Source organism: Aspergillus undulatus, assembly GCF_047715775.1.
Source record: "Aspergillus undulatus strain CBS 261.88 unplaced genomic scaffold BDV17scaffold_71, whole genome shotgun sequence".
NCBI classification, from domain to species: Eukaryota; Fungi; Ascomycota; class Eurotiomycetes; order Eurotiales; family Aspergillaceae; genus Aspergillus; species Aspergillus undulatus.
In genome coordinates, this window is record NW_027396675.1 from 1 (window position 1) to 27,266 (window position 27,266).

The 27,266-nt window shown below is 53.0% G+C and overlaps 12 protein-coding genes across 12 annotated transcripts; 9 read left to right on the plus strand and 3 right to left on the minus strand.

The window, feature by feature from the left end:
• Positions 1-1,832: 1,832 nt before the first annotated feature.
• BDV17DRAFT_295555 (uncharacterized protein) lies at positions 1,833-2,439 on the plus strand (the record flags this gene model as incomplete). The annotated part of the gene is made up of 2 exons (XM_073763083.1): positions 1,833-1,938; positions 2,039-2,439. 2 exons carry the CDS (start codon positions 1,833-1,835, stop codon positions 2,437-2,439), a joined length of 507 nt encoding a protein of 168 aa, XP_073611074.1.
• An 815-nt stretch (positions 2,440-3,254) lies between these two features.
• On the minus strand, positions 3,255-4,267 carry BDV17DRAFT_275089 (uncharacterized protein). Its single transcript, XM_073759171.1, has one exon. The coding sequence runs from the start codon at positions 4,257-4,259 to the stop codon at positions 3,687-3,689; it is 573 nt and encodes a 190-aa protein (XP_073611075.1). The 5' UTR covers positions 4,260-4,267; the 3' UTR covers positions 3,255-3,686.
• A 79-nt stretch (positions 4,268-4,346) lies between these two features.
• Positions 4,347-5,461, plus strand: BDV17DRAFT_275090 (uncharacterized protein). The gene has a single exon (XM_073759172.1). The coding sequence runs from the start codon at positions 4,539-4,541 to the stop codon at positions 5,262-5,264; it is 726 nt and encodes a 241-aa protein (XP_073611076.1). The 5' UTR covers positions 4,347-4,538; the 3' UTR covers positions 5,265-5,461.
• A 126-nt stretch (positions 5,462-5,587) lies between these two features.
• Positions 5,588-7,267, plus strand: BDV17DRAFT_275092 (uncharacterized protein). Its single transcript, XM_073759173.1, has 2 exons — positions 5,588-6,098; positions 6,151-7,267. The coding sequence occupies exons 1-2, from the start codon at positions 5,883-5,885 to the stop codon at positions 7,009-7,011; spliced, it is 1,077 nt and encodes a 358-aa protein (XP_073611077.1). The 5' UTR covers positions 5,588-5,882; the 3' UTR covers positions 7,012-7,267.
• Positions 7,268-7,375: 108 nt separating this feature from the next.
• Positions 7,376-11,533, plus strand: BDV17DRAFT_275094 (GTPase-activating protein). Its single transcript, XM_073759174.1, has 3 exons — positions 7,376-8,495; positions 8,543-8,894; positions 8,940-11,533. Exons 1-3 carry the CDS (start codon positions 7,700-7,702, stop codon positions 11,164-11,166), a joined length of 3,375 nt encoding a protein of 1,124 aa, XP_073611078.1. The 5' UTR covers positions 7,376-7,699; the 3' UTR covers positions 11,167-11,533.
• Positions 11,534-11,623: 90 nt separating this feature from the next.
• On the plus strand, positions 11,624-12,628 carry BDV17DRAFT_301178 (putative glutathione-dependent formaldehyde-activating enzyme; the record flags this gene model as incomplete). Its single annotated transcript, XM_073764202.1, has 1 exon — positions 11,624-12,628. Exon 1 carries the CDS (start codon positions 12,032-12,034, stop codon positions 12,626-12,628), a length of 597 nt encoding a protein of 198 aa, XP_073611079.1. The 5' UTR covers positions 11,624-12,031.
• Positions 12,629-14,536: 1,908 nt separating this feature from the next.
• On the plus strand, positions 14,537-15,861 carry BDV17DRAFT_295560 (FAD-dependent oxidoreductase; the record flags this gene model as incomplete). The annotated part of the gene is made up of 4 exons (XM_073763084.1): positions 14,537-14,778; positions 14,856-15,135; positions 15,297-15,527; positions 15,592-15,861. The coding sequence occupies 4 exons, from the start codon at positions 14,537-14,539 to the stop codon at positions 15,859-15,861; spliced, it is 1,023 nt and encodes a 340-aa protein (XP_073611080.1).
• Positions 15,862-17,462: 1,601 nt separating this feature from the next.
• Positions 17,463-19,070, plus strand: BDV17DRAFT_295561 (flavin-containing monooxygenase; the record flags this gene model as incomplete). Its single annotated transcript, XM_073763085.1, has 1 exon — positions 17,463-19,070. One exon carries the CDS (start codon positions 17,463-17,465, stop codon positions 19,068-19,070), a length of 1,608 nt encoding a protein of 535 aa, XP_073611081.1.
• Positions 19,071-20,020: 950 nt separating this feature from the next.
• BDV17DRAFT_295562 (uncharacterized protein) lies at positions 20,021-20,752 on the plus strand (the record flags this gene model as incomplete). The annotated part of the gene is made up of 1 exon (XM_073763086.1): positions 20,021-20,752. The coding sequence occupies one exon, from the start codon at positions 20,021-20,023 to the stop codon at positions 20,750-20,752; it is 732 nt and encodes a 243-aa protein (XP_073611082.1).
• BDV17DRAFT_275101 (RidA family protein) lies at positions 20,403-21,437 on the minus strand. Its single transcript, XM_073759175.1, has 2 exons — positions 21,201-21,437; positions 20,403-21,141 (listed from the first exon to the last, which is right to left on the minus strand). Exons 1-2 carry the CDS (start codon positions 21,310-21,312, stop codon positions 20,840-20,842), a joined length of 414 nt encoding a protein of 137 aa, XP_073611083.1. The 5' UTR covers positions 21,313-21,437; the 3' UTR covers positions 20,403-20,839.
• Positions 21,438-23,337: 1,900 nt separating this feature from the next.
• Positions 23,338-25,608, plus strand: BDV17DRAFT_220041 (uncharacterized protein). Its single transcript, XM_073755578.1, has 4 exons — positions 23,338-24,021; positions 24,071-24,195; positions 24,244-24,453; positions 24,498-25,608. The coding sequence occupies exons 1-4, from the start codon at positions 23,533-23,535 to the stop codon at positions 25,354-25,356; spliced, it is 1,683 nt and encodes a 560-aa protein (XP_073611084.1). The 5' UTR covers positions 23,338-23,532; the 3' UTR covers positions 25,357-25,608.
• Positions 25,609-25,626: 18 nt separating this feature from the next.
• On the minus strand, positions 25,627-27,259 carry BDV17DRAFT_301186 (MFS transporter; the record flags this gene model as incomplete). The annotated part of the gene is made up of 2 exons (XM_073764203.1): positions 25,627-26,718; positions 26,783-27,259. The coding sequence occupies 2 exons, from the start codon at positions 27,257-27,259 to the stop codon at positions 25,660-25,662; spliced, it is 1,536 nt and encodes a 511-aa protein (XP_073611085.1). The 3' UTR covers positions 25,627-25,659.
• Between the last annotated feature and the right edge of the window lie 7 nt (positions 27,260-27,266).

The following is a 27,266-nucleotide window of genomic DNA, read 5'->3' on the forward strand; positions in this document are numbered from 1 at the left end:
CCTTAACTCTTGTTCCCACCATTACCTAGCCCTTTGCAGCCTTCTTGTGCAAGCTGTGTCTATCTGATTGATGAATTCATGATTGATTGACTGACTGCTATGAATATCCAGACACTGATACTGCCGAGAAGCTCGTGTAACCTCTTCTACAAAGACAATATCTTCAAGAAGGGTATCCACCACCTTAAACAAATTTCGGTAGCCCCAGAATTAATCTCGGCCACGCCCTCAGGGTGGGTGGGAGATATGACTGTATCAAAGCTTACCAGAGACAAAACCAACGAAGTGAAGGAGTATTTTGCCACTAAGGAACCTGGTCTCCAGACTGATGAACGCTACGAGCTGTTCTTTCGGTATGCTGTTATCAGCAACTGGGTTGAAAAAGGTAACTGGAAAGCCCTGGGATCAATATGATGACGACCAGTTTGGACTGGAGGAGTTTAGGGCCAAGGGAGCAAATCCAGAACCCTTGAAAACTGGCTCGGGAGGAAGTTCTGAGCGCAAACAGTGCAATTCTGAGGATAATTCTGGTTATAAGGATGAGTCCAACTATGAGGATGTGCCCGGCTATGAGGATGCGCCCCCGAGTTATGATGAAGCCATATTCCCTGTGGGGAAACGTTCATAAGTCCTCAAGGGGGTCTTATATATAAACAGAAGCACTTTCCTTGCTCAGGGAACCGCTGTATTGGATTTATCTTGATTTGTCCCACATTCTGCTATGATAGACTGTTATTTATCCCCCCCCCCCCCACCACCAACCGTCCCGTTGCATGAATAGCATATGTGGTTTACTATGTGCGTTTGGCTAGCTACTTTGTCCTGTGAATGTAGTGGTTCGGCAGATTCCCAAGCGTTTAATGGAGATATATAATAGGTACATCAGAGGCACCTCGGAAGGATTCGAAGGAAAACAAAGCTCTTCTTCCTCGCCGTGGCCTGATCAAGCAAACAAATTGACGCATAATCTTCGATAAGAAGAATTAGAAACAAACTCCACCGACAAATACCCTCGAAGATAGGATAGACAATGGCGTGTATATCAGGGGGGTTTCAAGGAATCCGACAGGGGTACGTATATTCACTTATCAATGTGATTCCCAGTTTACCTAGGGCTTGTCCCCGTGTCTTGGTTCGATGGCATGGGATCCGACGTGACTTTCCTTGATCCCAAAAATCCCAAGCATGAACCACTCTGCCGCAGATTTGTTTCTGGTTTGTTATTCAGTCATGTCTATGTAACAGCTTGGACCTGCAAGCCCTGAGATCTGAAAGGCTTTCAGTCGACTCGGATAGCTACTCCCATTGTTAGTCTCATCCCGAACAAAGCCCTTGGACGTTGAAACCTTGAATGGGATGTCAATATCAAAGGCATATAATGCATTCACGAAGTCAATGTCATTCAAGATAGCAATGAATCCGGAACTCGTTGTTTACTGCTTTGCTAAGTCTCAAGAGATAATATCCTAGACAAGAAAAATAGAAAGTGTACAGTGCTTCTGCCTTTTGATTTGTCCAGAAGCGCGTGCATCGGGGTAAGTTCCACGGGTCATTCCTTTCCACTTGAAGCATTGGATTGTTACGTTTGTTCTGTGGTAAAGCATAGGCGCTCTTGTACCAGGGTCCATGCAACACCCGGCAGATGAGGATAGGTATCAGGACAAAAGAATGGGGACTTTGAGTCCTAACAATGGATACGGTGTGCATTGTCCGGTAAGCCATAAATACGGGCCTGCTCTTCGCGGAATCTATTGCGATTCACTCTCATTCGCACTGTTCACCTTGAGATACTTCTGCGTTCCCGAATCAAAACCGGAAACACTTTCGCCAAAATGTCTACTCGCGCCGAACCAGTTACTGATATCGGCGAACTCGTCTCTAAAATCAGCGGCGAGGTTCCCGACTTTATAGTCAGCGGCGGCTGGGGCGGACAATTCGGTAAGCATTCCAAAATCCAAAACCCAAAACCTTTCCGCTCCTTATACATCAAAAAACCGAGACTCAATTGAATAGGAAAGACAAAACTAACATCTCCCAGACACCGACTCCGCAGAATGGTACGCATTCACCTGCCACTCAACAGGAACCCTCTTCGGAAGCATGAAGAAACTATCCCGCCGCAGAGCAGAGATAATCGCACAAGCTAAAGTCTCGAAGGGCCGAGAACAAGACCAGAAACAATTCGTCAATTACATCCAGCACGAAGTGCAGGAGTATGTTTCGAGAGAGGGGGTGAGCGTTGGTGCGCAGACGGAGGAGCGCAATAGGCTCTTTTTCCGCTATGCCGCGTTCTTGAATTATGTGCAGGTTATGGGCGGGTGGACGCCGCCTGTTTTGCCTGGAGATGATGCAGAGGAGGAGAAGGAGGAGAGTGGATTTCTTATGATGGCTACCAGGCGTGCGTCTGGATTTGCCAGTGGATTGGGATTGGGATTATAGGGCGTGCTGGGGTTTAGTTTGGTTGGAGGGTTTCTTTCTGCTTGCTATATACCTAAGTATTGCTGTAGATATAATCTGGATTCTATTCTCTCTATTGACTCATTTTCTGCTCGATCCTCTGAGATACGACACCCCTACCTTGAGATTCGAGAGCTTCTGTCTCTTGTCAAGCACTCTTTGATGAGGCGCGAGCAGATCGATAGGGCTTAACCGGCGGTTAGGGATAACGTCGCAACACCAACAACAATACAGCCTACCGACATAAAGCGAACAATTAACAGACCTGAATGATGATTGATAATTACAGACGGTCTCTCTAGAGCTCCAGCGACAAACAGTTTTGGATCTACCCTTGTCGCCCATACGCGGTCTCGACATTACACTGCTTCAACGCACGCCTCGATCTCCATCGGCAAATAGTTAGAATCAATGCGCAATTGTCTTCGAAAAAAAGAACCGAGACCTACTTGCTCAGGCACTCGATCAGATAATACATGAGACAATAGTGTAAGGTCTCGTGGATAAAAGGCCAGTAAAGGACTCGTAACCTCCATAGTAGAGGATCAGACGTACCACAAAGGAGATGAAAAGTGCGCCAATGAGCGGCTCAAAGACTCGATTGTGAACTGCCAAAGAACAAAGTACAAGGGTCATTTCACGGATAAGAGACAGAAGACAAGAGAGATTGTGCAGGACAAAGAGTGTATAAAGGGCGGTTTATGAGGCTTGACTCTTTATGGGAGGTGTTATAAGAGAACCCTAAATTCTCTTGTGGATTTGCTATCTATTAGTATACAACACACAATTACAACCACGGACTACTTAGCTCAACAGACACAAAAGCTGCTACAACCACCTGATTGACGAGCATTGCACTCGCGACACATACACTTACAACATCACAACACAACACCGCAAACATGAGTTCATCAATGCACCATTCCACCCACAAGGAACGTTGCAACCGGGCTGGGCCCAAGAGGTCGCCATCACAATCATCCGACAGCGACGGGAGCACAGCAAGCGACGACCTCGACCCCAAGATTATTGCAGACAGAGACCGCATTCAAAATGACATCCAGCACATCATGGATACCAAAGACCCCAAGAAAGCAGCCAAGTTCCTGGCTACCAACAAGGCAAAGGACGAAGCGGCCCTCCGAAACGCCGAGACTCAAGTCGAGGAGTATGAACAGGTGAACAGCAGGATGCGGCTTCAGATCGACGAGCTCCAGAACTCGAACCATTCATATATGCAGGAGTCGCAGGACAACCGCGAGCAAATGGCTAAGCTGTATGGTGAGATTGAGACCATCAAGAAGGCTCTTGTCAGTTGTGGCGAGGCGTCGAAGGGCGCTGTTGTCCCGACTGAGAAGCTGTTCGAGCTTGAGGACAAGGAGAGGGAGTTGAAGCAGGAACTTGAGCAGCGCAATACGCGTCTCACTGAGCTTGAAAAGGAACTGAAGACCGCTCATCAGGCTGCGAAGAGCTACGAGGCGTTGTTGGGCAAGAGCGACGAACTGATTACTAAATACGGCGAGAAACAACAGGAAATCCAAGCTTATATGTCGTGGGAAAACCTGCAGTTGAGGAATCGGATTCACGAGTTTGGTCGTCTTATGGCTGCCACTTACTCCGTTGAAGCTTCCCGGAAGAACGCCTTTGAGCGAAAGGTCAGGCAGAGTGTGATGAATCAGTCTATCCTGCACCCACGGCAGCCTGTTCGCAGCCAATTGACTGTCGGGACGATGGATGCACCCATGCAAGACCTCTACACCCGCGATGAGGACATTACAATGGGCACCATTCCTGACCCGCATGTCATCCCGGGCCTTGTCCGGGTCCGACGGCGCCTGGCTCAGCCCAAGGCCCGAGCTCGCCGACCAGGAGGCTCAGTGCGGCCGGCGCCACGACCCGCTGAATTGAGAAAGGATTACTCTGAGCGTCGCGCGGCTAGCACCTATCTCCAGTACAAGGACGGACGGAAGGAGAACTTCAAGGCCCTCAAGCCTGTAGGCCGCCACAATGGCGTCTCGAACGCTATCCCGCGCAAGCGCACGCGGCTGGAGAAAGTGTCTGATACCACCAGACGCGCGGAGATGGGCCTTGAGGAGCTGGTCCGCTTTTATACAGGCTGTCGAAAATTCCCCCGTCATAACCTTCCTGAGCTGGCTGAGGGCCTTAAGCGCAAGATCTCGCCTAACCCTTACGACAAGCGAAATGACACGGAACTGTCGAGGCTCATGCAGTGCTTCTCAGTCAAAGCCGAGAGCACAACGTTTGTTGAGCCTCCGAAAGAATCGGAGAGCGAAGCCAAGCTGGTGGCTATCACCAAGACTGTTCGGCCTTTCATCCCACGCCCAGACATCTTCACAGGAGCAAGGTACCTTCCGAAACTACCTAAGCCAGTATCTGTTGACCAGAGACGAGAATGGTCAATAAAGTCCAAGAGCTGGTCTCTAGGCCCAGGCTTGAGAAAGAAGCCCTCCAATAAGATAGTGCGATTCGCAGAACAAGTCGAATACGAACCAGAACAGACGACAAAGACATGGGAACAAGAACAAGAACAAGTGACAGAGCCTAGCCGGACAGCACCCGGGTGGTCATTCAACTGGAGTCATCTGATCATTGCCTTCCTCCTCTTCTTGTTGCTTGTCTCAAACATGGCACCGGAAGAACCCAAGGTTAGTTGGAAAGAAGCAAATACGCGCCCCGACGAGATTGTGGCCAAGTTGCGCTCTGCTGGACAGAGCAGTCCTCATCCAGTCATCATAGACTTTGAGGTAGGCAGATGGAGCGATGTCGATCCGAGTATATACGGATGACACAGTAGTATATATATATATATAACCAGCCTATATATAATAAAATCATTATAAACATTCAATCTCTTCCCTCATATCTATAGGTACTCGGCCCCAATGACCCAATGCGGACTAGCGGCTCATCTCCCGCGATCGGGGATAAAAATAAATAACGAGGCCCCATCACGGCGCTTGACAGCTCAGTCACTCAGTAATGCTGAGAATAGATGATTGGCAGACATGACTTTGATGATGATATGCAGTCTAAAGCAAGCAGCATGCAGTCTCTGACTTGAGTGAAACTGCTGTTGTTGGAGGACACAGCCTATCTGACCTGGCCAACAGTAGTCGTCAGCACTCCACCCGCAAAACTGAATAGAAGGGCACTAGTCCAATCCGGGAATAGCGGTTGCGTCAGCCTTGTGCAGTGGTCCAGTGACTGGCAACTGCTGCCTCCGGATCCGAACTCCATGCTCATACATTATCTCGCTTCATCCACTTCCCATTCACTTCAGTCATCTTTCTTCATCTCACCCATACCGTTTTACCTCTGTGAGGATTCAACCCAACTTTACTGAACACGCTACACCTACTTTTCTTTGTCTTCTTCTCATGTCCACTTTCTAAACCCTTATCGCCATGACCCTCCGCTCGTTCCTCCTCGGGAGTGCCCTCGCGCTTACCGGCGCAAGGGCCTTGTTGGTCGTCCCCGAAGTCGACGCCGACTCGGTTTCCATCCCTGATGACATCGCGCGTTTTCACCCGCTCGAGGCCCAGGCCGCCCAGGAGCAGAAAGTCGATCTTCTCTGCACCGGATGCCCGTTCGCCATCCAGGGTGGCGATGAGACCTCGCTGGTATGATTCCACTTGAAAATTTCCAGTTAAAGCCGGAAACTAATTATTCCAGTCGCTGGAATTCACTGTCGATGACGGCCGTCTTCTAGCCAACGACCGCCAGATCTTCCCTCCTGCCCCTCCCGCTCCGATCGTGGCCGTCCAGCGACACGTGCAAGATGGCGAAGAAGCCGAGCCCATCCCGTTGGGTTACGCGGTCGAAATGATGCCCCTCCCCTCTCCTCCCGAGGAGCCATTTGACATGGTCGAAGTTCGATTCACCGTTCTCGATGTTGATGGCTTCCCCGTTCCTCTGGATACCGTCGCCGTTACCCTGATCCACGATGCCGAAGGCACCCTGTACATGGCCGGAGCCAACATCGAAGAGACCGCCGACCGCGAATCCTGGGGGAAGTGCAACGGAAAGTCCAAGTGCCTTAGACGGTTCTTGATGCACCGCATCCGCACCATGTTTGCCGCGGCCAAGGAGCGCCTCATTGGCATGTTTAAGGGACAGGGTTGTGCTGACGGTGCTGGGCGCCCTCCTTTCCCTCCCCCCCCTCACCACGGCGACTTCGGCCGCATGTCGCCAGCTGAAGGAGGCCACCGCCACCACGGCCACCACGGCCCTCACCCTCACTTCCACAACAAATTCCACAAGACTTGGGAACGTACCCTGCACCGCGTCATGCGTTTCATCGTCGTCCCCGCTATTCTCGGAGTCCTCGCTGGTCTTGCCGCCAGCGCTGTCGGTATGATGGTTGGCCAGCTTGCCGTCTTCATGTGGCACCGCTACCGTCGTACCGACCGTAAGGAAGTCACCGAGGATGGATCGTTTGCCGAGAAGCAGGGTCTGATGACCGATTCTGTCGACGACCTCCCTCCAGCGTACACCGATGAGGAAGTCGCTCAACAGACTGCTGACAAGGAGTGATTGGATAACGATTTGGCAGCTGGGGCGAGCAAGAAACTGTGAAGATGTTAATGGAAGTCAGGGCTCTGGCTGCTGGTCGGGAAGAGCTTTGGGTTTATGACCTGGGAGCGAGAAAAAGCGACCTGGTTGGATGCGTTATTTGAATTTACGTTTTCAGTCTCCCTTCTGGCTTTGTTATTGTTACGTTTTACATTCTCTATCCATTCCCTAGTATGACAGTGAACAATCTTGTTACCAATATAATTTGTTTCTCATATTCTCTTCAGGTTCAGTAAGGTAAAACTAGATCTAAATTATGAACAGGAGGTTGGCGGCGGCCGTTACGTCACGTGCAGACGATTGCGGATGCCTGCCAGGGACGATCAGCTCGAACCGCTTCATTCCCCTCTTTCGACTCCAAACACCACCACTCCAGCTGCTGTACCCTGTCGCCGACCGGGCATGTTCCGAAAGATGCTGCGCTAACTTCTACGATGACCCTGAATTGTTCGCTGACTACCCGTCGGCCGTTAACATAGCCATTCCTAGCGTTGCTCCGAGCGCCCTCTAAGCTCCAGCAGCTCCCGCTTTGCCGAGCTGGGCCTCATTATCTGTCGAGTACAGGTCGGATTCCCCGTCGCTCACTCGCTCGCTTCCCCCTTGTATCCCGATCACGGCCCGGACCTCGCCGGCTATATCCTGACCCAAAATGATGCAGTGGACATCACTCCTCCAGAAAGCTCAGTCCTTCGTCGACCCGGCCAACTTCAACATCTCCAACCTCACATCTTCTTCCGACCGCAATCCCTCGAAAGCGTCTCTCTTCCGCCAGCAGTTCCGACTTCCTGACTCTCAGAACCCGATACAAGAGATCACTGCCGAACTCATACTCCCCGTATCGGCTTCGTCCTCCAACACCCCCTCTCGAAACGTTGACCGCGGCGGCAACCGATATGCTGGTAGGCTGCATTTAAGTGAGCGGTTCCTCTGCTTTTCGACGCAGCCCACCAGCTTTGCTCCTTCGGCAACGCTCAGCGCCTCGACTCATTGGGCCGGCCAGACGAACGGCACCGGACCGTCCGGGAATGGGTTTACGATACCCCTTTGTTGTATTCGCCGCGTGGAGCGACTGAATAGTCTCAGTCACATCTTCTCTCTCGCGCTGACGACATGGAACGGTGCGCTGAGCAAGCAAGCTCCTGCGTCTCCTCCGCAGAGGTTTACAATTGAACTGGTCGGAAGCAGACAGGCCTGCGAGCGGTTCTGCGATAGCCTGAAGAAGAACCTGCGTGACTCTATGAAGGAGATTGAGAATCTGCGGGCTGTGGTAAATGGCTGTTACTCAGAATACCTTCTCTCCGGCGCCAAAGCGAAAGGTCAGACTGATGGCGCCGATGTGAGGCCACCACCGGATGCTGGGTTGGGAATGCTGTTTCGCTACCCCGGTGACGCGCGTAAACTCAGAGACCGGAGTAAGATGAGGCTCTGGGGAGAGTACTTCAGAGGTAGGCTTATTGCGTATCATACTGCGACTTGAACTAAGAATGTGTAGAAAACGGCCGCAACGCGATGTTGATCCGACAGCCCACCTTTCACAAACTCATCCGAGTCGGTCTTCCCAATCGGCTCCGTGGTGAGGTCTGGGAGGTAGCGTCTGGTTCTCTGAATCTTCGATTGAGGTCGCCCAAGCTGTACGAGGAAACTCTATCGAAGTTTGAAGGTCAAGAATCGTTGGCGATTGACGAGATTGAGAAGGACTTGAACCGCAGTTTACCCGAGTATGCGGGCTTCCAGAGTGAGGAAGGAATTGGTCGCCTTCGGAGAGTCCTTACTGCTTACAGTTGGACGAACGCTGAAATCGGCTACTGTCAAGCAATGAACATAGTTGTTGCAGCTTTATTGATGTAAGTCGCTGGAATTTCCCGCAGGGCCAGATCTAACAATATTAGATACATGTCGGAGGCGCAAGCCTTTTTCTTACTGTCTGTGCTATGCGATCGTCTAGTGCCAGGATACTACTCGACGACCATGTATGGCACGCTGCTTGACCAGAAAGTGTTTGAGTCGCTCGTCGAGAAGACCATGCCCATTCTCTGGGAGCACCTCGGCAAATCCGATGTCCAGCTCTCAGTTGTTTCACTCCCCTGGTTTCTCTCTCTATATATCAACTCTATGCCTCTCGTGTTCGCCTTTCGCGTCCTCGACGTGTTCTTCCTGGAGGGCCCGAAGGTCCTTTTCCAGGTCGGGCTAGCGATCCTTCGAATCAACGGAGAGGATCTCCTAGACGTCCAGGATGACGGTTCCTTCATCTCAGTTCTCAAGTCGTACTTTTCTCGTCTTGACGAGTCAGCGCACCCACGATCTGAGAACCCCAAACTCAGGGCCATCACTCGGTTCCAAGAGCTGATGGTGGTGGCATTCAAGGAGTTTTCGCAGATCACGCACCAGACCATCACTGAGCAACGGGAAAAGCACAAGGATGCTGTATTGGACAATATTGAAAGCTTTGCTAAGCGCACGTCCATCCGAAACCTCGGTCCCGACAGCAAGAAGTTGAGCTTAGAAGATCTGGGAGCGATCTACGACCGCTACTACGAAGTCCTTTACGACTACCAGCAGCGGCAAAAGGTGATAGAAGAGGAGAAGCGACGACTAGAGAGAAAACAATCACAGCGGGCCTCTGTCATTGGACCCTCAGTGGACCGTGAAGTCGGCCGTGTCGGCCTCGGTCCTAGCCCGACTCACATGGATTATGATGCCTTCCGAGAATTCCTAGCTGCTACCGCCAAATGGGCCATAACTGATTCTCCAGGTCCCTCCCGTAAGGAGTCGGTGTCGGGCAGCTTCAGAGGGTTTGGGCGTGCAGCTATGAACAACCGACCTGCGCCAGCCGACCACGAATTTATGCAGCGGCTGTTCCGCAAATGGTCGGCTGATTCGGCAGACGGACTGAGCTTGCAGAGTGTGGTTAACGGTATCGCACGCCTCAAGGGGCCACGCGACATCATGAACAACATCAGCTACTTCTTTGACCTTTATGACGACAGTGGCGATGGTAAGGTTGACAGAGAGGGAATTCTCCGAATGTCAGAAGCATTGCTTTTCCTCTCCCGTCGAGGCTTTGAAGGGACCATTACACCCAGTCAGAGCACGGAAGATCTCATGGCTGGCAAAGAAGGCATAGAAGACAAGCTCAGCACCGGTGAACGATTCTTGGGGAGTGTCAGCTCCTTCATTCGACGTTGCTTTGAGTACGCTGATCCTACCAACAAGGCCATGGACGAGGAGAAGCAGGCGTCAGAGACGGCCGACAAGCTTGGTGACTTTAGCATTGGGGATGACGAAGAGGATTTGATTGATGTGGGTGAAGGTGACGAAAAGTCCAAGTCGTCAACACCGAGCCCCGAGGCTAAAACTCCTGAAACGGGTACCAGCAACCCAACAGACGGTGCAGAGCGTGCTCAGAGCACGTCCGAAGCGGCAAATCCCGCTTTGGACCCTAACAATCCTCTACATATCACACTCCCGACATTCCGAATGGTTGTTCTAGCTGACGAGCTACTTGAACAATTCTTCGACAATTACTTCCCCCAGTCCTTCCATCTCTCCGAGCAAAGTGCAACCGCCACGCAATTCCCAACTCTCTCCTCGAATCTCACAACATTTTCTAACCTCGGCGCCGCCAAACCCCAAGTTGCCACCTCTGGTGCCACAGTTGCAGGCGCATCTGGCGGCATTGTCCCGCCAAACCGAGGCCTGCGCGGTGTTCTAGACAACATCGTCACAGACGGTATCCGCATGGCAGCCGAGGTGAAGAAGCGCATGGACGAGGCCCAGCGCGAACTGGAACGCAACGCCCTCAACCGAGACGAGGACGCTTCGGACGACGAAGACGACGACGGGCCTCACAGCGCCACCGCTCCGTCCATGGTCGGCGGCATCTCATCCTGGGGCGCAGGCGCTTACGGCGCCGACCCAGAGCGCCGCAGCGTTCGCGAAGCAGACCGCGATCTGCTTGAGGGCGCGGAGGTCGTCAATATTCGCGGGCGCGACGACGCATCGTCACTTCTCGACGATAAGGATACTCAGCAGGGCAGCGCTCAATCAGCGAGCGCGGACGCAAGGCGCGATGATAATGATAAAGTGGTCAGCAAGGTCGTAGAGTTTGAGTCATGATTTGACTCATAGCTCATCCTGTCTTTACCTCTACAAACTACACTTGCGCTTGAGACGAGGTTCTCCGGTCATACGTGTTATTTATCTAGATAGTTTCTTTCTGGAGACGGTAATGTATCATCATCACATATATAACTGCTGGTTCGGCGGGTAATTAGTAGACATCTCGTATGCTCATTGAGATGCATCCTCATCAGCTTACTTAGGGCATTTCTCTCTAATGGTAAACTTGATGACAATAGCAAGAACAGATTCACCAGATTGAGGTTAGGCGCACAAACACAAAAACTGCATGCTAACTGCTCTCACGTCCGAAGCAGCAGAATGCAAATCATCCTTGCCTCGAACCTCATGGAATACGCAAGATAACACGGCTCCGACCCCGATCTCCAATCCAAAGTGGAGGCCTCGCATTCCATCTCCAGATCGAGAAGCCCAAGCCATGCCATGCCATCTCCACACCCCTCCGCCAATAATGCCCCCGTCTCGCTCTGCAGCTATTCCGAGGTGGGACCGGGCTCGGGAGGCATCCCGGTCAGCATACCTGCCTCTACTAACGATTGTATGGCTCTCCTCATTGATGGCGCTTTCTGTGCCGTGTTTGGCATCAGCTTAGTTGCTTACCTTCTTCCCCTCGTGAGGGGTAGTTGTCTCGATGAGGGGTTGCATGGGTATTTGCAGCGGAAGGGAGGGCAGAGTGCATGCAGATTGCTGGCATTGGTGGTTAAATGGAATATATAACAGACCCCAATGCCCTAGTTTGTGATTCTCTCAAGGTACCCACTTACATCTACCTCACTCTTTATTCAACCCTGCTATACTCTATACGACCGGTGACAAAACAACCCACCAACCAAACCACAAAATGTCCGCCTCATCCCTCTCCCTCCACCCCCTCCTCGACAACGGCATAAAACCCGGCGTCCCAAACTTCCCCGGCGGAACGCTCTCCTGCCACTGTCCCACAAACAAAGCCTCCATAACCCTAACCTCAGATGTCCTCCACAACCACGCCTGTGGGTGTTCGAAGTGCTGGAAACCAAAGGGCGCATTCTTCTCCGTCGTCGGCGTCGTCCCCTCCACCAACCTAAGCGTCACGTCCAACAAGGAAAAACTCGCCATCATTGACAAGAATGCCCCGATCCAGCGGTACGCGTGTAAAGAGTGCGGCGTACACCTGTTCGGACGCATCGAGGTCGATCACCCGTTTAAGGGATTGGACTTCGTGCATGTTGAGCTTTCGCCAGAAGGTGGGAGGGAGGGGTGGCAGGCTCCGCAGTTTGCCGGGTTCGTGAGTAGTCTTATTGGGCAGGGACTTGATCCAGATCTTGTCCCGGGGGTTAGGGAGCGGTTGAGGGAGTTGGGGATTGAGAGTTATGATGCGTTGAGTCCCGGGCTTATGGATGCGATTGCGACATTTAATGCGAAGAAGGAGGGGATTGTGTTTCGGGCTTCGATTTAGTCGTGGTAATGGCAGAGTTGGGGTGGGTGTGGGCGGTGCTGATCTTGAGGAGTTGGCGAAGAGTTTGGAGATAAGACAGGGAATAAAGATAGCTGGGTGTTAGGTATTTTATGCTTGTTAAGGTGCAATGGGTATCTACGGATGTCTCCAATTGAGCCCAGTACGAATGCCAAAGTCCACTGTTTATATATAGCAAAACCATGCGTTGTAGGTAGTTCGGATAACGAAAGAGCCCCCATTGTACGTCAATGTTCAATTCTCTGTGTTTTGGGATTTACTCTGCGCCCTGCATATCCTTGCACCCTATAACAAGGCCTGGTGGTAGCAGGAGAATTGATCGAAAGCGACAGCAATAGCCCCCTAGAGTATTCCCTTAGCATAATGCATCTCGTTCCCTAATACCACCCCAGCCGAGACTGAAAGAGGTAATTCCACCTCGCTAGGTAAGACGCAGATAGCCTGTTTCACATTGCATCCCTGTGAGGCATCTTTTATCTTTGCAAGGGGGCGTCTTCCTTCATCCACTGCTGTACTATCTAGGGCTCGAGTCCTTCTGCAATGACTCCTGTAGTGCTGTCGCGCACATACTCCGTAGTACAAGAAATCCTCTATCAGAAATCGCACTAGAACTCGATCCCTTGTCCACGGTCCAGGTGACACGGGAATAGCAACTCGCAGCAGCAGAAAGCACGACTAGGTGACGCGAATGGATAAAAAAAAAGCCCCAAAAGTGAAGCTTGAGAAGACTAAACACAGTCACTCTTCACCAGTAACCAAATACCCAAGACCGCAGCCGCAGCCGCAAGCGTGAGGTTGCGAGAGAGTAAAAGCGGTTATTCCTGTGGGCAGATTACGGCCTCAGCGAGAAGGTCGGGAAGGAACAAATTACCCATACGGACGGCATCGCGCATCAATGAGACAACCATGGACTTGACGTCTCGTGAACGAGGAGATGTGACCTCAGCACTCTGTTTCGGACTTCTAATCTTCCAGCGGAGGACAGGACTATAAAGGCACACGGTCTTCCAGTCAAAGTTGGTCTCTTCTACCACTTCTTGTTACAGCGGCAGCAGACTCTCTTGACAGTATCAACTTCTAGTCATCATCTCCTTCTTATACGTCCTCTGTTTACACCTTTCCGTTTCCTTGTACTTTTACCTCTTTTCCCTTTCCACCGAAGCAGCATGCAGCGGCTTGCTTCGCAACCCAGCACCAGAGAGCACGAGCTCTCCAAGCTGGCAAATCGTGGCATTGACTAGCAGACAGATTCGGTCTTGAGGGGACTCGGAGAGCCTCTCCGCAATGACGAGCATGTGTTACGTCTCCCACCTGCGACCTGACTCTCTGCTCTCGCAAGCTAGCACATCCATGTATAGCCCTCACGTGTGCAGTCCATCAAGCAAGCACTTCTTCGGTCTCCCGGGTGATGTGCCTAGAGCAAATTGATCTTTATGATGGAGTATTTCACTCATAGCCTGATGACACACTTGAATTCACACATGTGGAACAGGAACGAGTTATTCTGAAGGTTACAAGATGTAAGTTGAGCGCACTCTTTATCTAACCGCCTTCGCCAAATACTTTGGGGGGACAGGATTGATGAGGGAGCGCTGATAAAATTCAACACCGGGGAGTTGGAGACGCTGGAAAAGACTTTTAGCGCAAACGGTCTCTAAAACAGCATACTCAGGAGCTGCTAGTCTAGGTAGGTATTGTACAAGCTCTCCAAATATGTCGCAATCAGCTCCCAATCCAGCTAATCAGCTTCTGCAACTGGCAACGCTCTCATTGCTCATGAATCCGTTGGATGGCGTGTCCATGCAACGCAGTGGTTTTTATAACCCCGCGCTCAATCAATATGCACCATGAGTATGGGAGCCAAGTCAACAGGGTATCTCCAGTGAAGCAATGACCGTACACGACCAACCGTCCATATCCATAGCCATCATCGGCGGCGGTCCAGGCGGGTTGGGCACCGCGATCGCCCTGTCCGAGCTCCCCTTTGTATCGGTCAAGCTGTACGAACAAGCACCCAAGCCTCGAGAGGTCGGCGCCGGAAGCAGCATTGGGCGGAATGCCTGGAACGTGCTGAACTTACTGGGCGCTGCGGAGGGGATCAGGGGCGGGAAGCTGGGGTACTCGTGGCAAAGGTGCGTTGCTCGGCAATCCGTACACAGTCCATATCAAAGCTCGAGCGGGCAAGAAGTCATATTACATCAACGAAAAGGAACGGACGAACATGCGAGCCTGTAAATCTAGACAGTGATAGTTCTGAAGCACTGGCGGATGAGCAGGCGGAAGAAGATCCGCGATACGCGGCGATTAGGGCTCGACGAACTCGGTTGCAGGCGGCGCTGCTGGAAAAGGTACCCGCGGGGACCATCCAGTTTGGCAAGAATGTGGTGTCGATGCGGGATCTCGGCGCGGATCAGGGCGTCTGGTTGGGGTTCAGGGATGGGACGGACACGACTGCGGATTATGTTGTTGGGGCTGATGGAATTCGCTCGGTGAGTACGAAGTACTATCCTCGTAGACCAGGGATTATAGGCAGCTGACCCCCGTTTCGTTTGATAGATTGTACGTCGGACTTTATTTCCCTACCACCATCTACATGTGACTGGTACGTTTTGCATCGGGCTGGGGAATCAAGACTGATAATTTTCTGTAGGGAACACTTGCGTTTCCAGTGCTCATACCGATCTCCTCGATCGACCATATCAAGGACATTCCCACATCCAATGGATGGTGGCATGGGTTGAACAGCCATCTCTATTTCGCCCGGGTGGACGACGAATCCGAGAAAGAGCCCCAGCTTTGCGAGATTACAATTCGATCTTATAACGAGCCGGTCACCCCCGACAGGGCGGCAACCTGGGCAATCCCGGCTACGAATGAGCGGGTTCTTGCGAGGACCAGGGTGTGCAATTACCTACCTACCTACTGAAAATTTGTTCAAACTTAAGCTAAGCCTTGACTTCGGCCATGCCCAGGAATACAATCCCCGCATCCAGGAACTACTCAAGGCTGTCCCCGAGGGTACCCGGAGGGAGTTCGCGATGGTTGCAGGCCCCTGTCTGCAAGAGATCACAGCATGGGGCAAAGTCGCCCTGATCGGCGACGCAAGCCACCCGCTCTCAGGCGCGTTCGGATCCGGCGCCGCGTTCGCAATGGAAGATGGCTGGATTCTGGCCCGGACTCTTGAACTCGAGCATTCTAGAAATCCCATAACCTAACGGTGGTTCCCGAATGCTGATTCGGGTGTTGGCAGGTATGAGTTTCTCGATGCGAGGGAGAAGACTTCCCCGGAGGTTGGGAGGGAGAATGCCGACTTTGATAGCGTTATCAGGGCGAGGATAGCGGGGTTTGGGTTCGTTGCGGGTGACAAGATGGACTGGATAAGAATGATATTGAGCAAGCAGCAAGGCTATAGTCTGGTGACGTTATCGCAAGAAGAAATGGCAAGAAAAGAACTTGGTAGATATATTGCTAGTAAGACGCAGGTCCATAAGGAAATTAAGATTCACTGGATTTGCCACGGGAGAAGTTCTAGGTTACGGGCGGCATTCGGCCCTGTTCTACGTCCAATTCCTGTGATCTACAATGTCAGTCCGGTTGTTCAAGCTGAAATTCATTGTCTGCTTATGGTGGGGTTTGGTCGTGCCGGAAAACGGGATTGATTTAAGAAAGCCACTGTGCTGGCATGCTGCTGCAGAGCAAGTCTCCACTGTTTCTGTCTATCCAGGCCTCATGATTTTTGTGAAACAGCGGCACGGCACCCGAGTCCATGAAGTCATAGAACCATAATCCCGGCCGCTTTGCTACGGGAGATCCAGTATAAGGGCATAATCTTCTCTGGGCAAGGAGGGAATAATGAGCGGTCATCCTTGCCGTCAATGCGGGTAGCAGACTCGGCACTCCTGAAGCAGTATAGATGACCGGTGACTGCGTATATGGCTGTTTGCTACTGGATGCATATGCCTCACAGACAAGGTTGGTGTCAGTGAACCGCGTGCAATAGGGTTTGGAGTCGTCGTATTTTAATCCGCGATGCGGGTGATTTCTCAATCCTGGATAACAATCAGTCTTTTCGGGAGTATAAGACCCGGTGAAGGCTCCATCTGTGGATATTGTTCTTTCTCTGAAATCATGTAAAATGATGCAGCCGCCAGCAGCAAACAAACAGGGCAGACAAAGCCAAGCGCAGGATCGGCGGTTGCTAGCCCAAGAAGTCTAGGGCGGCGATAAGGTTGGGGCGATGCAGAAACAGGATCGTATTAATGAAGTTCCATGCAGATCGGGGATAGACTCCTCAATATCAACTATCAACTATCAAAGATTACAAGGCTTCCCCAGCTCGTGGCAACCCTAAGCTGACCATACATCCCACGACCCGTCAGCCGCCAGCGGCAAGAATCGCCGGGGCGTGTTTCCCAGGACTCACAGAGACCACAGAGAATGCAATGTGCAGGGCAGACAAAGGAAGGTTAAATACGACAGGGTTTGGAGGAAGTTTATTCTGGCAGGGGTGAGCTGGAGGGAGAGTTCGACTACGGCCACTCGGATTCGAGCCTTGACTATGTCAAGCCATGGAGCGAACAATTCATAGGCCACTTGATGGGTTTGCTGGCGGGAGACTGGTCTGTTGGTGAACTGCGTTGGGTTGTGTTGCTCTCTTCACTGCAGCATTTCCTCTTCCTCACCCACCCACTACCCCCCCCGGGCATATTTCTTCCCTCCTCTCCTCTTCTCTTCTTCTTGTCCCTCTTCGCTCTTTCCACCTCCTCATGAGCCTCGCTCCAACACACCGGTCCTTCCTTCCACCCATTCAGCCGACATGACCATCATCGTAACTGAAGCCCTCGTGGTCGGCGCCAGCTGGGCCGGCCTCTGGAACCTGCATCTTCTCAAACAGCGCGGCGTGAAGACTGTTCTCGTCGATTCCTGCGACGACGTCGGCGGTACCTGGTGTTATACCCGCTACCCAGGCTGTCGAGTCGACACCGAGATCCCCCTGTACGAGTTCAGCGATCCCGCCATCTACAAACACTGGACATGGTCGCAGAGATTCCCCGATCAGAAGGAGGTCCAGGCCTACCTCTCTTGGGTGGCTGATCATCTCAAGCTGAGGGAGAGCATCGTTCTTCAGACTCGCGTCCAGCGTGCTGAGTGGAATGGCAACACCAACACCTGGATTGTGTCGCTCTCTAACGGCTCCACCTATCGCACCGGATTCCTCGTTCTCTGCACCGGCTACACCACCATCCCTTATATTCCTGCATTCAGGGGCGTCGAGAACTTCAAGAACAGCGTCCATACCTCGGCCTGGCGTGATGATATCGAGTGGAAGAACAAACGCGTTGGGGTCATTGGCAGTGCTGCGTCCGGTCTTCAGATCATTGAAACGCTTGGACCCGAAGTCGCTCATATGTCTGTCTTCCAGAAGACCCCCAACCTTGCGACCCCAATGCGCCAGAAGGACTACTCTTCCCAGCAGATGGATGAGCTGAAGCGCCAGTACTACCCGGAGATGCTTCAGCGGCGCAACTCGGTGACCGGTTTCTTCAAACATAACGAGCGTTCCGCCCTGGACGACTGTGCAGAGGCCCGTGATGCCTTTTTCAAGTCCCTCTGGGACCAAGGTGGTCTTGCCTTTTGGTTCGGCAACTACTCCGACCTCTTGACCTCGCGTGATGCCAACCTGCAAGCGTACAACTTCTGGCGCGAGAGCGTGCACCGCCGCGTCCCAGACAAGGTCGTTGCCGAGAAGCTCGCCCCTGCCAAACCACCCCATGCTTTCGGGACCAAGAGGCCCTCCCTGGAAACAACTTACTTTGAAACCTTCAACCAGCCAAACGTGGAGCTAATTGATGTCAACGAGGACCCAATCCAGGAAATCACTGCCGCAGGCATCCAAACTAGCACCAAATCCCACGAGCTCGACCTCATCGTCTACGCAACCGGCTTCGACGCCCTAACCGGCAGCGCCCTGGCAATCAACATCGTCGGTGCAGAGGGAATGCAGCTCGGCTCGAAGTGGGACACGCGCGAACACGGCAACGGCGTCTCGACAGCGCTGGGCCTCATGACGGGCGGATTCCCGAACTTATTCTTCCCCATGGGCCCGCAGGCTCCAACCGCGCTCGGCCTCAGTCCCCAGCTCGCAGAGATCCAGGGCGAGTGGGTTGCGAATTGCATTCAACATGTCATCTCAGCCGGCCTGAAGAGGATCGAAGCGACCGCGAACGGCGAGGACAAGTGGAAGCGCGAAGTCAAGGATGCCGCGGAGCGCACTCTGTTTGGCGAGACGAACTCTTGGTATATGGGTGTTAATATCCCTGGTCGCAAGAAGCAGCCGCTTTGCTACTTTGGGGGCATTGGCAACTATGTCAAGTACATTCAGGAGGCTGCTGATTCTGGATACCAGGGGTTCAAGCTGTCGTAGACGGTGGGTTTTTTTTTTCGATGGCGTCATGACCGTTATGGCTTGACGAGTTTAGGAACTAGTTATGCAATCCGATTTCTTCAATCATTGTGTTCATTCGAATCCGAGCAGCAAGTCGGCCGCATGAGATCTACGATAAGAGAAGACATTCTGTCGAAGTTCAGTGCGCGAGTTGTGGGGTCTTCATGCAGAGACCCTAACCGCCGGCCGCCTCATTAGTGGCCAGCCCAGTCAAGGCGAACGGCCGCTTTATATATTAAGGAGTCGCTGGGCGGAGATTCCCATGATTATGGGAAACCAGCCTCAAACTCCCATTAACCTTATGTTTCAGACGTCAATCGATCCTTGGGGTCCGCTCTGATAATTTCACCATGGGTCACGAACCTGTTGGGTTCGTTCTTTTGCAGTCTCCCTAAAGGACCCCTGTGAGTTCCTGTTCTTCCTCCAAGTCCAATCCAACCCAACCTCAGCCGTCCAGGCTCCCAGCATAGTTTAGCTCGCGGCTCGAGCCCGTCCAAGGTCCCTGTGTCTTACGGACTGTCCAATCACAGAAGGACTATGGTCAGTTCTTGAATCAGGGCCACCCAGTCCAGGGGCTGCGGCTGAATTAACACATTCTTTCTGCAGCCTGGCGTGTCTTGGCGCGCCTGGAGAGGCTGCGCTGGTCCAATGAACTGCTTATTTGCTGCTTTGGCTATCAGAGTGCGTTTGGGGGCCAGAATGAATGGATCTAGACCATGGTTCTATCAGTGTATATTATCTAGGTGCTCCCCGCGTCCTGAAAACTGGAATGCCAAAACTTGAGCGCTGAATGATATCCCTATCTGCAAGACACTGTTGTGGGGCCTGTTTGAAGCCTGCAATTCCCGTCGCTGGTCGAGGCAGGTTCAGAATTTGCTGAAGATAGTGCGCAGTAATCCTCATGTACGTTCCAAGATCCCAACCCTACAATGAACAACACCAGCACAGACGGAAACTGCGGCTCGAACTCCGACTCACACGTTACATGCATTGGCTCAATATGGGGAAACTGCTGTTCGGAAAAGGGGTACTGCGGGAATACGACAGCGTACTGCGGCGAAGGATGCCAGCTCCAGTTCGGCGAGTGCAATGACGCGAGTGTGCAGACGATTAGCACGACGGGGTCGTGCGGCGCCACGCTGACTAGTAATGTTACTTGTTTGGGCAGCACATATGGTGATTGTTGCTCGGGGAAGGGGTATTGTGGGGGAGACACGGCATATTGTGGGAGTGGGTGTCAGGGGGAGTTTGGGAGGTGTGTTTTGACCAACGATGATGAGGAAGAGGAAGTGGAGGAGGAGGAGGAGGAGGAGGGAGAAGAGGATGAGTCGACGTCTAGTGCTGTGCCTGGTTCAACGTCGACTGCGACTCCGACTCCTATTTTAGGGTCTGACAGCTCTAGCGATGGAGGTCTCAGCAAAGGAGCCGTTGCGGGAATCAGCGTCGGGTCAGCCGTTGCCGGGTTGGCGATCATAGCATTCATCCTGTGGTTCTTCTTGTTTCGAAAGAGGAAGAGTTCTGCTCAAGACGAAACAAAACTCGTCGACGATCCAAAAGATACAGAGCCAGTGATGGTCAGACACGAGATGATGAACGGCAAAGAGATGCACGAGATGGAAGCAAGGGCGGCGCAAGCGCCGGCTGAGCTTCCAGGTAACTGACGATTTGTTCTTGCCGATATATATACTAATACTCATAATACATCATTTTCTTTCATGGCCGACGAATACATCTCAGATTCCTGCCCATTAGTCCCGCTCATCATGCGCAAACGCCTCAATCTCAACCCTCATCCCCGGCAAAGCCAACTCACTCACCCCAACGCACGTCAAAACGGGCTTATGATCTGGCATCCACTTTCTAAGATTTTCCACTAACACTCCAATCGCCTCCTGGTCCGTCACAAGAGTCGTAAAAATGCGAACCCGGTAGACCTGACTCCAGCCCTTGCCGCCCGCGTCCTTTAATGCCAGCTCGACGTTGGCGAATGCCTGGTTGATCTCTTCTGCCAAGCCGGCGTGAACTTGGTGCGTTTCTGGGTCCCAGCCTCCTGGAAGGTTTTAGTTTCTTGGGCTGTGGTACTGTTGAGCAGGATGGACGTATACGTACCTTGGCCTGAGATCTCGATTCGGTCTCCGATTCGAACGGCCTGGCTGTAGGAGAGGACTTCGCGGATGTGGGTGCCGAAGCTCTCGTAGCTGAAATACTGGAGGTGCGACATGGCGATAGAAGACTTGATTTTGAATGATTGCCGATAAACAAGTTGGGGATTGTTCCTTGCCACTGGTTATCGCATCCCAGTCCATGGTCGGCTCGAGTACTTATATACACCCCAGCCAAGCCTTCCAAGTGCTTCTATGCTTTTAAATTCTCCGATATGTGACTCACCAGTATGTATACAGATTTATAATCAGCCCTGCGTTGCAATGTACAGAGTGGGTAGGCCAAGAGAAGCTGGGATGATATCAACAAGTCGCAGTCCAGCACCAGTGTGGCTGACGAGAGCACGCATCCCGGGTTGGGGCCAAAAGTGCCTGGTCGTCTGCGGTCGCCGCGGCATGATATTTGGTTTCTCGCTGGCTTTGTACCTGTTCCTCTCCTCGTACTGTATAGAGTATTGATGTGTCAAGTTAAGCTTAAAGCCTTTTGCGTCCTGCGTCGGTGCATCCATGGATTGCAGACGCACGAGCCACCAGCAGATACAACGACATCTGCTCCACAATCCACCATTTACCTTGCATTGAGCAATTATTATGAGTCAATAGTACGAAGCTTGTACGGAGTACGCTGTAATTGAAGGCCGTTCAACGGTGCTTGCGGTGGGTGCATGGATCAGCTACCAAACTGTGCACCTGCAACTACACAAAATGCCGCAATTCCCGCAACAAATACTCGATAAAATTGACAGACTACTTCTACAACTACACTGTCCCACACGAGATGCGTTTTTATTGCGCGGCACGATTTTATACAGTCCTACAATACAACGGGGGTTCGATGTCAGCAAAGACGGAGCGCGACCGGGCGAAGGGCTGGGAAGTTGGAACCTTTGGATCGCGATGACCAGTTCATCACTGATCAGATCGATAGAGTGACTATCCGCTAAACGCGACTATTGCAGACTATGGGGCGCTTGCCTGCAGCCAGCTAGCCTACCTCGTGGAGCACACCTTGACGTAAACCCGTCAGGACGAAGCGTTTGATGTGCCCGAGACTGAGAGTTGAACAAGGAATACGTAGTTGAGAAACCAAGGATCAGGCAGGGCCATAGGTTCATCTTCAAAGGCGATTCGCAGGCCCGGCGGATTGAGGCGGTCTTGGTGTCAGAATGGAAAAATTTCGATCGAACTGCCGAAAGGCAAACAAAGCTGCAGTGTGAAGGGTACGTACGACGGGCGCTATCGAACCTTTTTTCCTCGGGGTCGCCTTGAGTCAGTGGAGCGCAGAGTCAGTGGGCTGTCGTCAGGGCTCTGGACTGGAGCCTGCGCACAGCCAGCCTCTTCCTGTTCCTGCCGTGCCCGTCCCTGTTCCCGTGTGGACTGTGGGCTCGGGCTTTGCAAGATTTGTCACTGCGCGAACAAATTAGATTGCGCGATCGCGCTTTGTTTCAGGCTTCCTTCGCTCGAGTTCGGCGTTTCGAGCAGTTCGTCTTGTCTGAAGTCGACACGGTCGGCGCAGCATGAAGATGAAGGAGTGTTGGGCCCAATTGGTCGAGACAGAAACTGTCGACCATCGAGTCATGAATCCGGGGATCACGAGCTCGAATGGATACAGAGAGCTTACCCCTGGAGATCGCTGCGAGCTTGCTTTCCCTTCCAGGGCAGAGCAGAGCACGAGCTGCGCCGAGGAGGGTCCACCAGCTGGCACGACTGGGACGGCACAACGTGCCCCATGCAGCCAGGCACCGCCAAAGATAACTTGGTGTGCTTGAAAGTGATTCGATGGTAAGCTCGCCGGTGGGACCAATCCTGATCAAATCGGCCAAGTGAGTCGATAGTGCTGCAGATCTCGATATCGCCGATATTTGCCGATGAACCAAACCCACCAGCATGCAGCTGTTGCGCTCGATAACGGTACGCAACGGGCCTGCATCATGTCATCCACGGGAGATTCCTGCTAATGCCCTGCAGGAACTTCCAACGATTGGCGATTCACAGACAGGATTCGGCGTTTTGCAGCTGGAGTCCTTTCGATAGTCCTGCAGATCCTGCAAGATTTGGCGCGATCAATCCATGCGGTACTCTGATCTTATTAAGGATGCTGCACCCCCCTCCAGAGTTGCTATTGCTTTTTTTTTGGTCTTTGGACTCGTTCTCTCTCTTAATCCCGGAGTTCCCTATCCCATTCGCTCTACACGACACCCCGTGCTGACAAGCGCTTCCAACTTCACCACTCTCCTTCGCCCTTTCTCAGCACACGGACCGACACGATACACGCCACGATGGGGTCCGAGCTTGGAGTCACCGCCGACTCCAAGGCCGAGCTTGTCAAGACGCCGGCCGCCATCTTCTGGGTGGTTTGGGGAATCGTCTGGACCGCCGTGATCGTCGCCGGCATGGCCTTCCTCGTCCGCAACCGCGACTCGCCCATCCTGCGTGTCCGCAGTCTCGCTCTCTCGCTTGCCGCTATCACGTTCCTTCATATCTACTGGTGGTGCGTCCAGTTCGGCGTCCTGATCGGCCCTCTCATGCCCGGCGACACGCAGTACTGGATCATGGGCATCTACCTGCCCTGCGGTCTCGCCCTCTTCCACGGCTCCAACAGCTACTTCCTGCACGTCGCGAAGCTGCAGAGGAAGTACGCCAAGTACAGTTTCCTTGACCAGACGCCTGAAGTGAAACGCAGCCAGGGGGGTCTCGTTGGCAAATTCCGCCGACTCGAGTACACTACACGGGTTGTCATCCTCGTTGCTATCGCCATGTTCGTTCAGGTATGTATCTGCCTCCGTAGACTCGAGTGATGTCAGTTAACCAGTATAGATCCTTCTCACAATCATCATGTGGGTCATCTCTCGCAAGTTCCACCCCTCGTTCGGTATCCCTGGCACCGAGGTGAACGGCCCCGAGATGGTCGTCAAGGCTGAGCAGGGCCGCGGCTGGGAATGGTAAGTCAACAACTATCCCAGTTCTACGGTCACATCTAACAGATCCAGGTGGCCCGGCGTCTTCTGGCAGTTCTTCTGGTGCTGGGTCATTGCTCCCTTTATCCTCTGGAAGTCGCGCAACATCCACGACACCCAGGGCTGGCGCATGCAGACCATCGGCTGCGCTATTGCTGGTCTCCCTGCCACCCCTATGTGGCTTGTCGGTCTCTACGCTCCTGGCATGGAGAAGGTCAATGCCGTCTGGCTTCCTCCTCAGTGGTGAGTTTGCTTTACATCGCGACAACTCTTTCTAACAAGTGCAGGATCTGCCTGAGCATCATGGTCCTGGAAATCTTCACCGTCCTCCTCCCCTGCTGGGAAGTCAAGCGCCAGCAATCCCTTCGCAAGGAAACCCTCGAGGCGATCCAGCAGTGGGAGAAGCGCACCAAGGGCGCCAACTCAGACACCAAATCGCTCGGCTCAACAGCAACAATGGTCGACTCGATGATGTCCGGCTGGAAGTCCAACAACGACTCCGTCATGAGCGACAACAGCGCCCGCGAGAGCGTCCTCAACATGAGCGCCCTCGAGTACGTCCTCGAGCGCAACCCGTCCCCCCTCCAGCGCTTCTCCGCCCTCAACGACTTCTCCGGTGAAAACGTCGCCTTCCTCACCTCCATCGCCGAGTGGAAGAACGCCCTCCCCAAGGCCCTCATCGAAGGCACCGACTCGGACGACGAAGCAACCAAGGAAACGATCCGCGAAGCCTTCAACCGTGCCCTCTACATCTACGCCGAGTTTATCAGCGTCCGCCACGCCGAGTTCCCCGTCAACATCTCGTCCCAGGACCTCAAGAAGCTGGAGAATATCTTCGAGAAGCCCGCGCGCATCATGTACGGCGACGAGGACGACGCCAAGTCCGACCCCGCCACCCCCTTCGACAACGCTGCCCTCCGCTCGCCAACAAATTCCGAGTTCTCAGAGAGCTCGCTGGTCGCCATTAAGAACCGCGCTGCGTACATGGGCGACATGCCCAAGGGGTTCGGCGCGAGCGTGTTTGACGATGCCGAGCACAGCATCAAGTACCTCGTGCTCACCAACACGTGGCCCAAGTTCGTCAAGCTGCGGCGGATGTCGACGGACTCGCTGGAGACGTTGCAGGCCGATGCGGAGATGGCGTAAATACCGGACTGGATGGCGCGCCTCCCTCGACCCGAGCGGCATGGCATGGCATGTGAAACGAGCTGGATGAACTGGACTGCCAAGTTTTGTTTCTTGTATATATTTGTCTTCTAGTAATAATACCCCTGGGATTTTGGTTGATACAATCGCCGTTCGTTTCTGCATCCCATCACAAGACCCTTATCTAGTATGTACAACAACATCATCAACCAGGGGTTTTCTATCATATCTAATCTCATCCGTCCTTCCGGCTTCTAGATATTGCCGTCTGTCCTTTCCTCCGTAGTCGGTTAGTCGGTCAATCTAATGCGGCGAATCCTCACTCGAATCAAAGTGCTCGCTGGCCCAAGGACTCTTCAACCGAATAACCTCCCCCTTATAAAAAAACACAAACGGAATCGGCACGAGCAGAATCGCAATAAACCCGAGCAGACTACTCGCCCACTGATAGTTGAGCCGGTTATACATCTGCGTCGCAAACAGCGGGAACCCAGCGCCAACGACATTCCTAACCAGAATGACACCCGCGAGCGCCGACGCAGAATACGTTTGATACCCATCAACGACGTAGTTCAGGATACTCAGGATAACGATGTACAAGCCCGCTCCAAAGAACGAGGATGCGATGATGGGCACGATCCAGTGGACGGACTGATAACTTGTCCAGCCGAACCAAAAGAGGCTGATGGGGATGAGCAGTGCGCCGCCGCGAGCCATCCACATTCTTGCTTCGGGGACGGCCTTGTTGTCGTTTTCGGCTACGCGGCGGAGGTAGTATCGTTCTTGGAGAGGGGACAGAGCAAAGGCTAGAATCGGGCCTATGGCCAGGCCTAGGAAGGCGAGGCCTTGTTGGCCGACGTTGAAACCATGGCCGTTTGGCTCACCGAAGACGAGAGGGAATGCCTCGTTGAAGAGGTAGACGAGGCCGTAGAGAAAGCCGTTGTAGATGGCCGAGAAAGTGGTGATAGGCTCCGTGAAGAGAAAGACGAAGGGGCGAGACAGGGTAATGGCGAATAACTGATGGAGACCCTTACGGCCAGAGGCATGGAGATCGACAGTGGTCGAGGCAGACTGAAGTCCTTCGCGGCGCATCTGCTTGCGGGCGCGCGCGGCCTTGCGTTGTAGGATGATGCTATGGCGTGTTTCCGGGATCGTCAGGGCCAGGAGTATCCAGAAAAATCCGGTTATGATCATGAGCACCCAGAAGATCCAGCGCCAGCCTAGGTTTAGGCCGATGTAGCCGCTTATGACCAGCGCCATAGGTGGGCCGAAAGTGCTGGATAAGCCGTAGACTGCCATGGGACCACCGCTCTGATTGCGCTCCCATAAATCACTAATCGAGCCGCCCGTATTCGTGAGGGGCTTGTAAAGTTAGCAACGCACCAGTGGGAAAAAAAGGAAAAAAAAAGGTTCTTGAATGACCTACTGCACCCCCCGCCATGCCGGCAATCAGCCGGCACACGATCAGGGTCCCGATATTAGGAGCCAAAGCCAGCGGCAATTGAAACAAGCAAACAAGAAACCAAGACACAAGATAAACAGGCTGCCGGCCAAAATATTCAGACAAAGGGGCCAACAGAACCGGTCCCACGGCGTACCCCAAAACGTACATGGACAGACACAGAGTAGTGACTTCGCTCGAGACGCCGAAATGCTCAGCAATTTCAGGCGCCCCCGAGGAAAAGGCACCGGCACACCATGTCGTGACTACATTGAGCATGCTCACGAAACAGGTAATGTACCATTTCCGCCAGTAGCCCCAGCACCGTGGATTGTCGCGGTCTTCGGGGACGAAGGTGACGCATAGAGAGAGGGCTTCCGCAGGGCTGTTGCGCGCACGTGCTAGGGCCTCTTCCTCTGAGACGACCAGAGGTGCGTCGGAGTACTCCTCCTTGACGCCCATTTCCTGG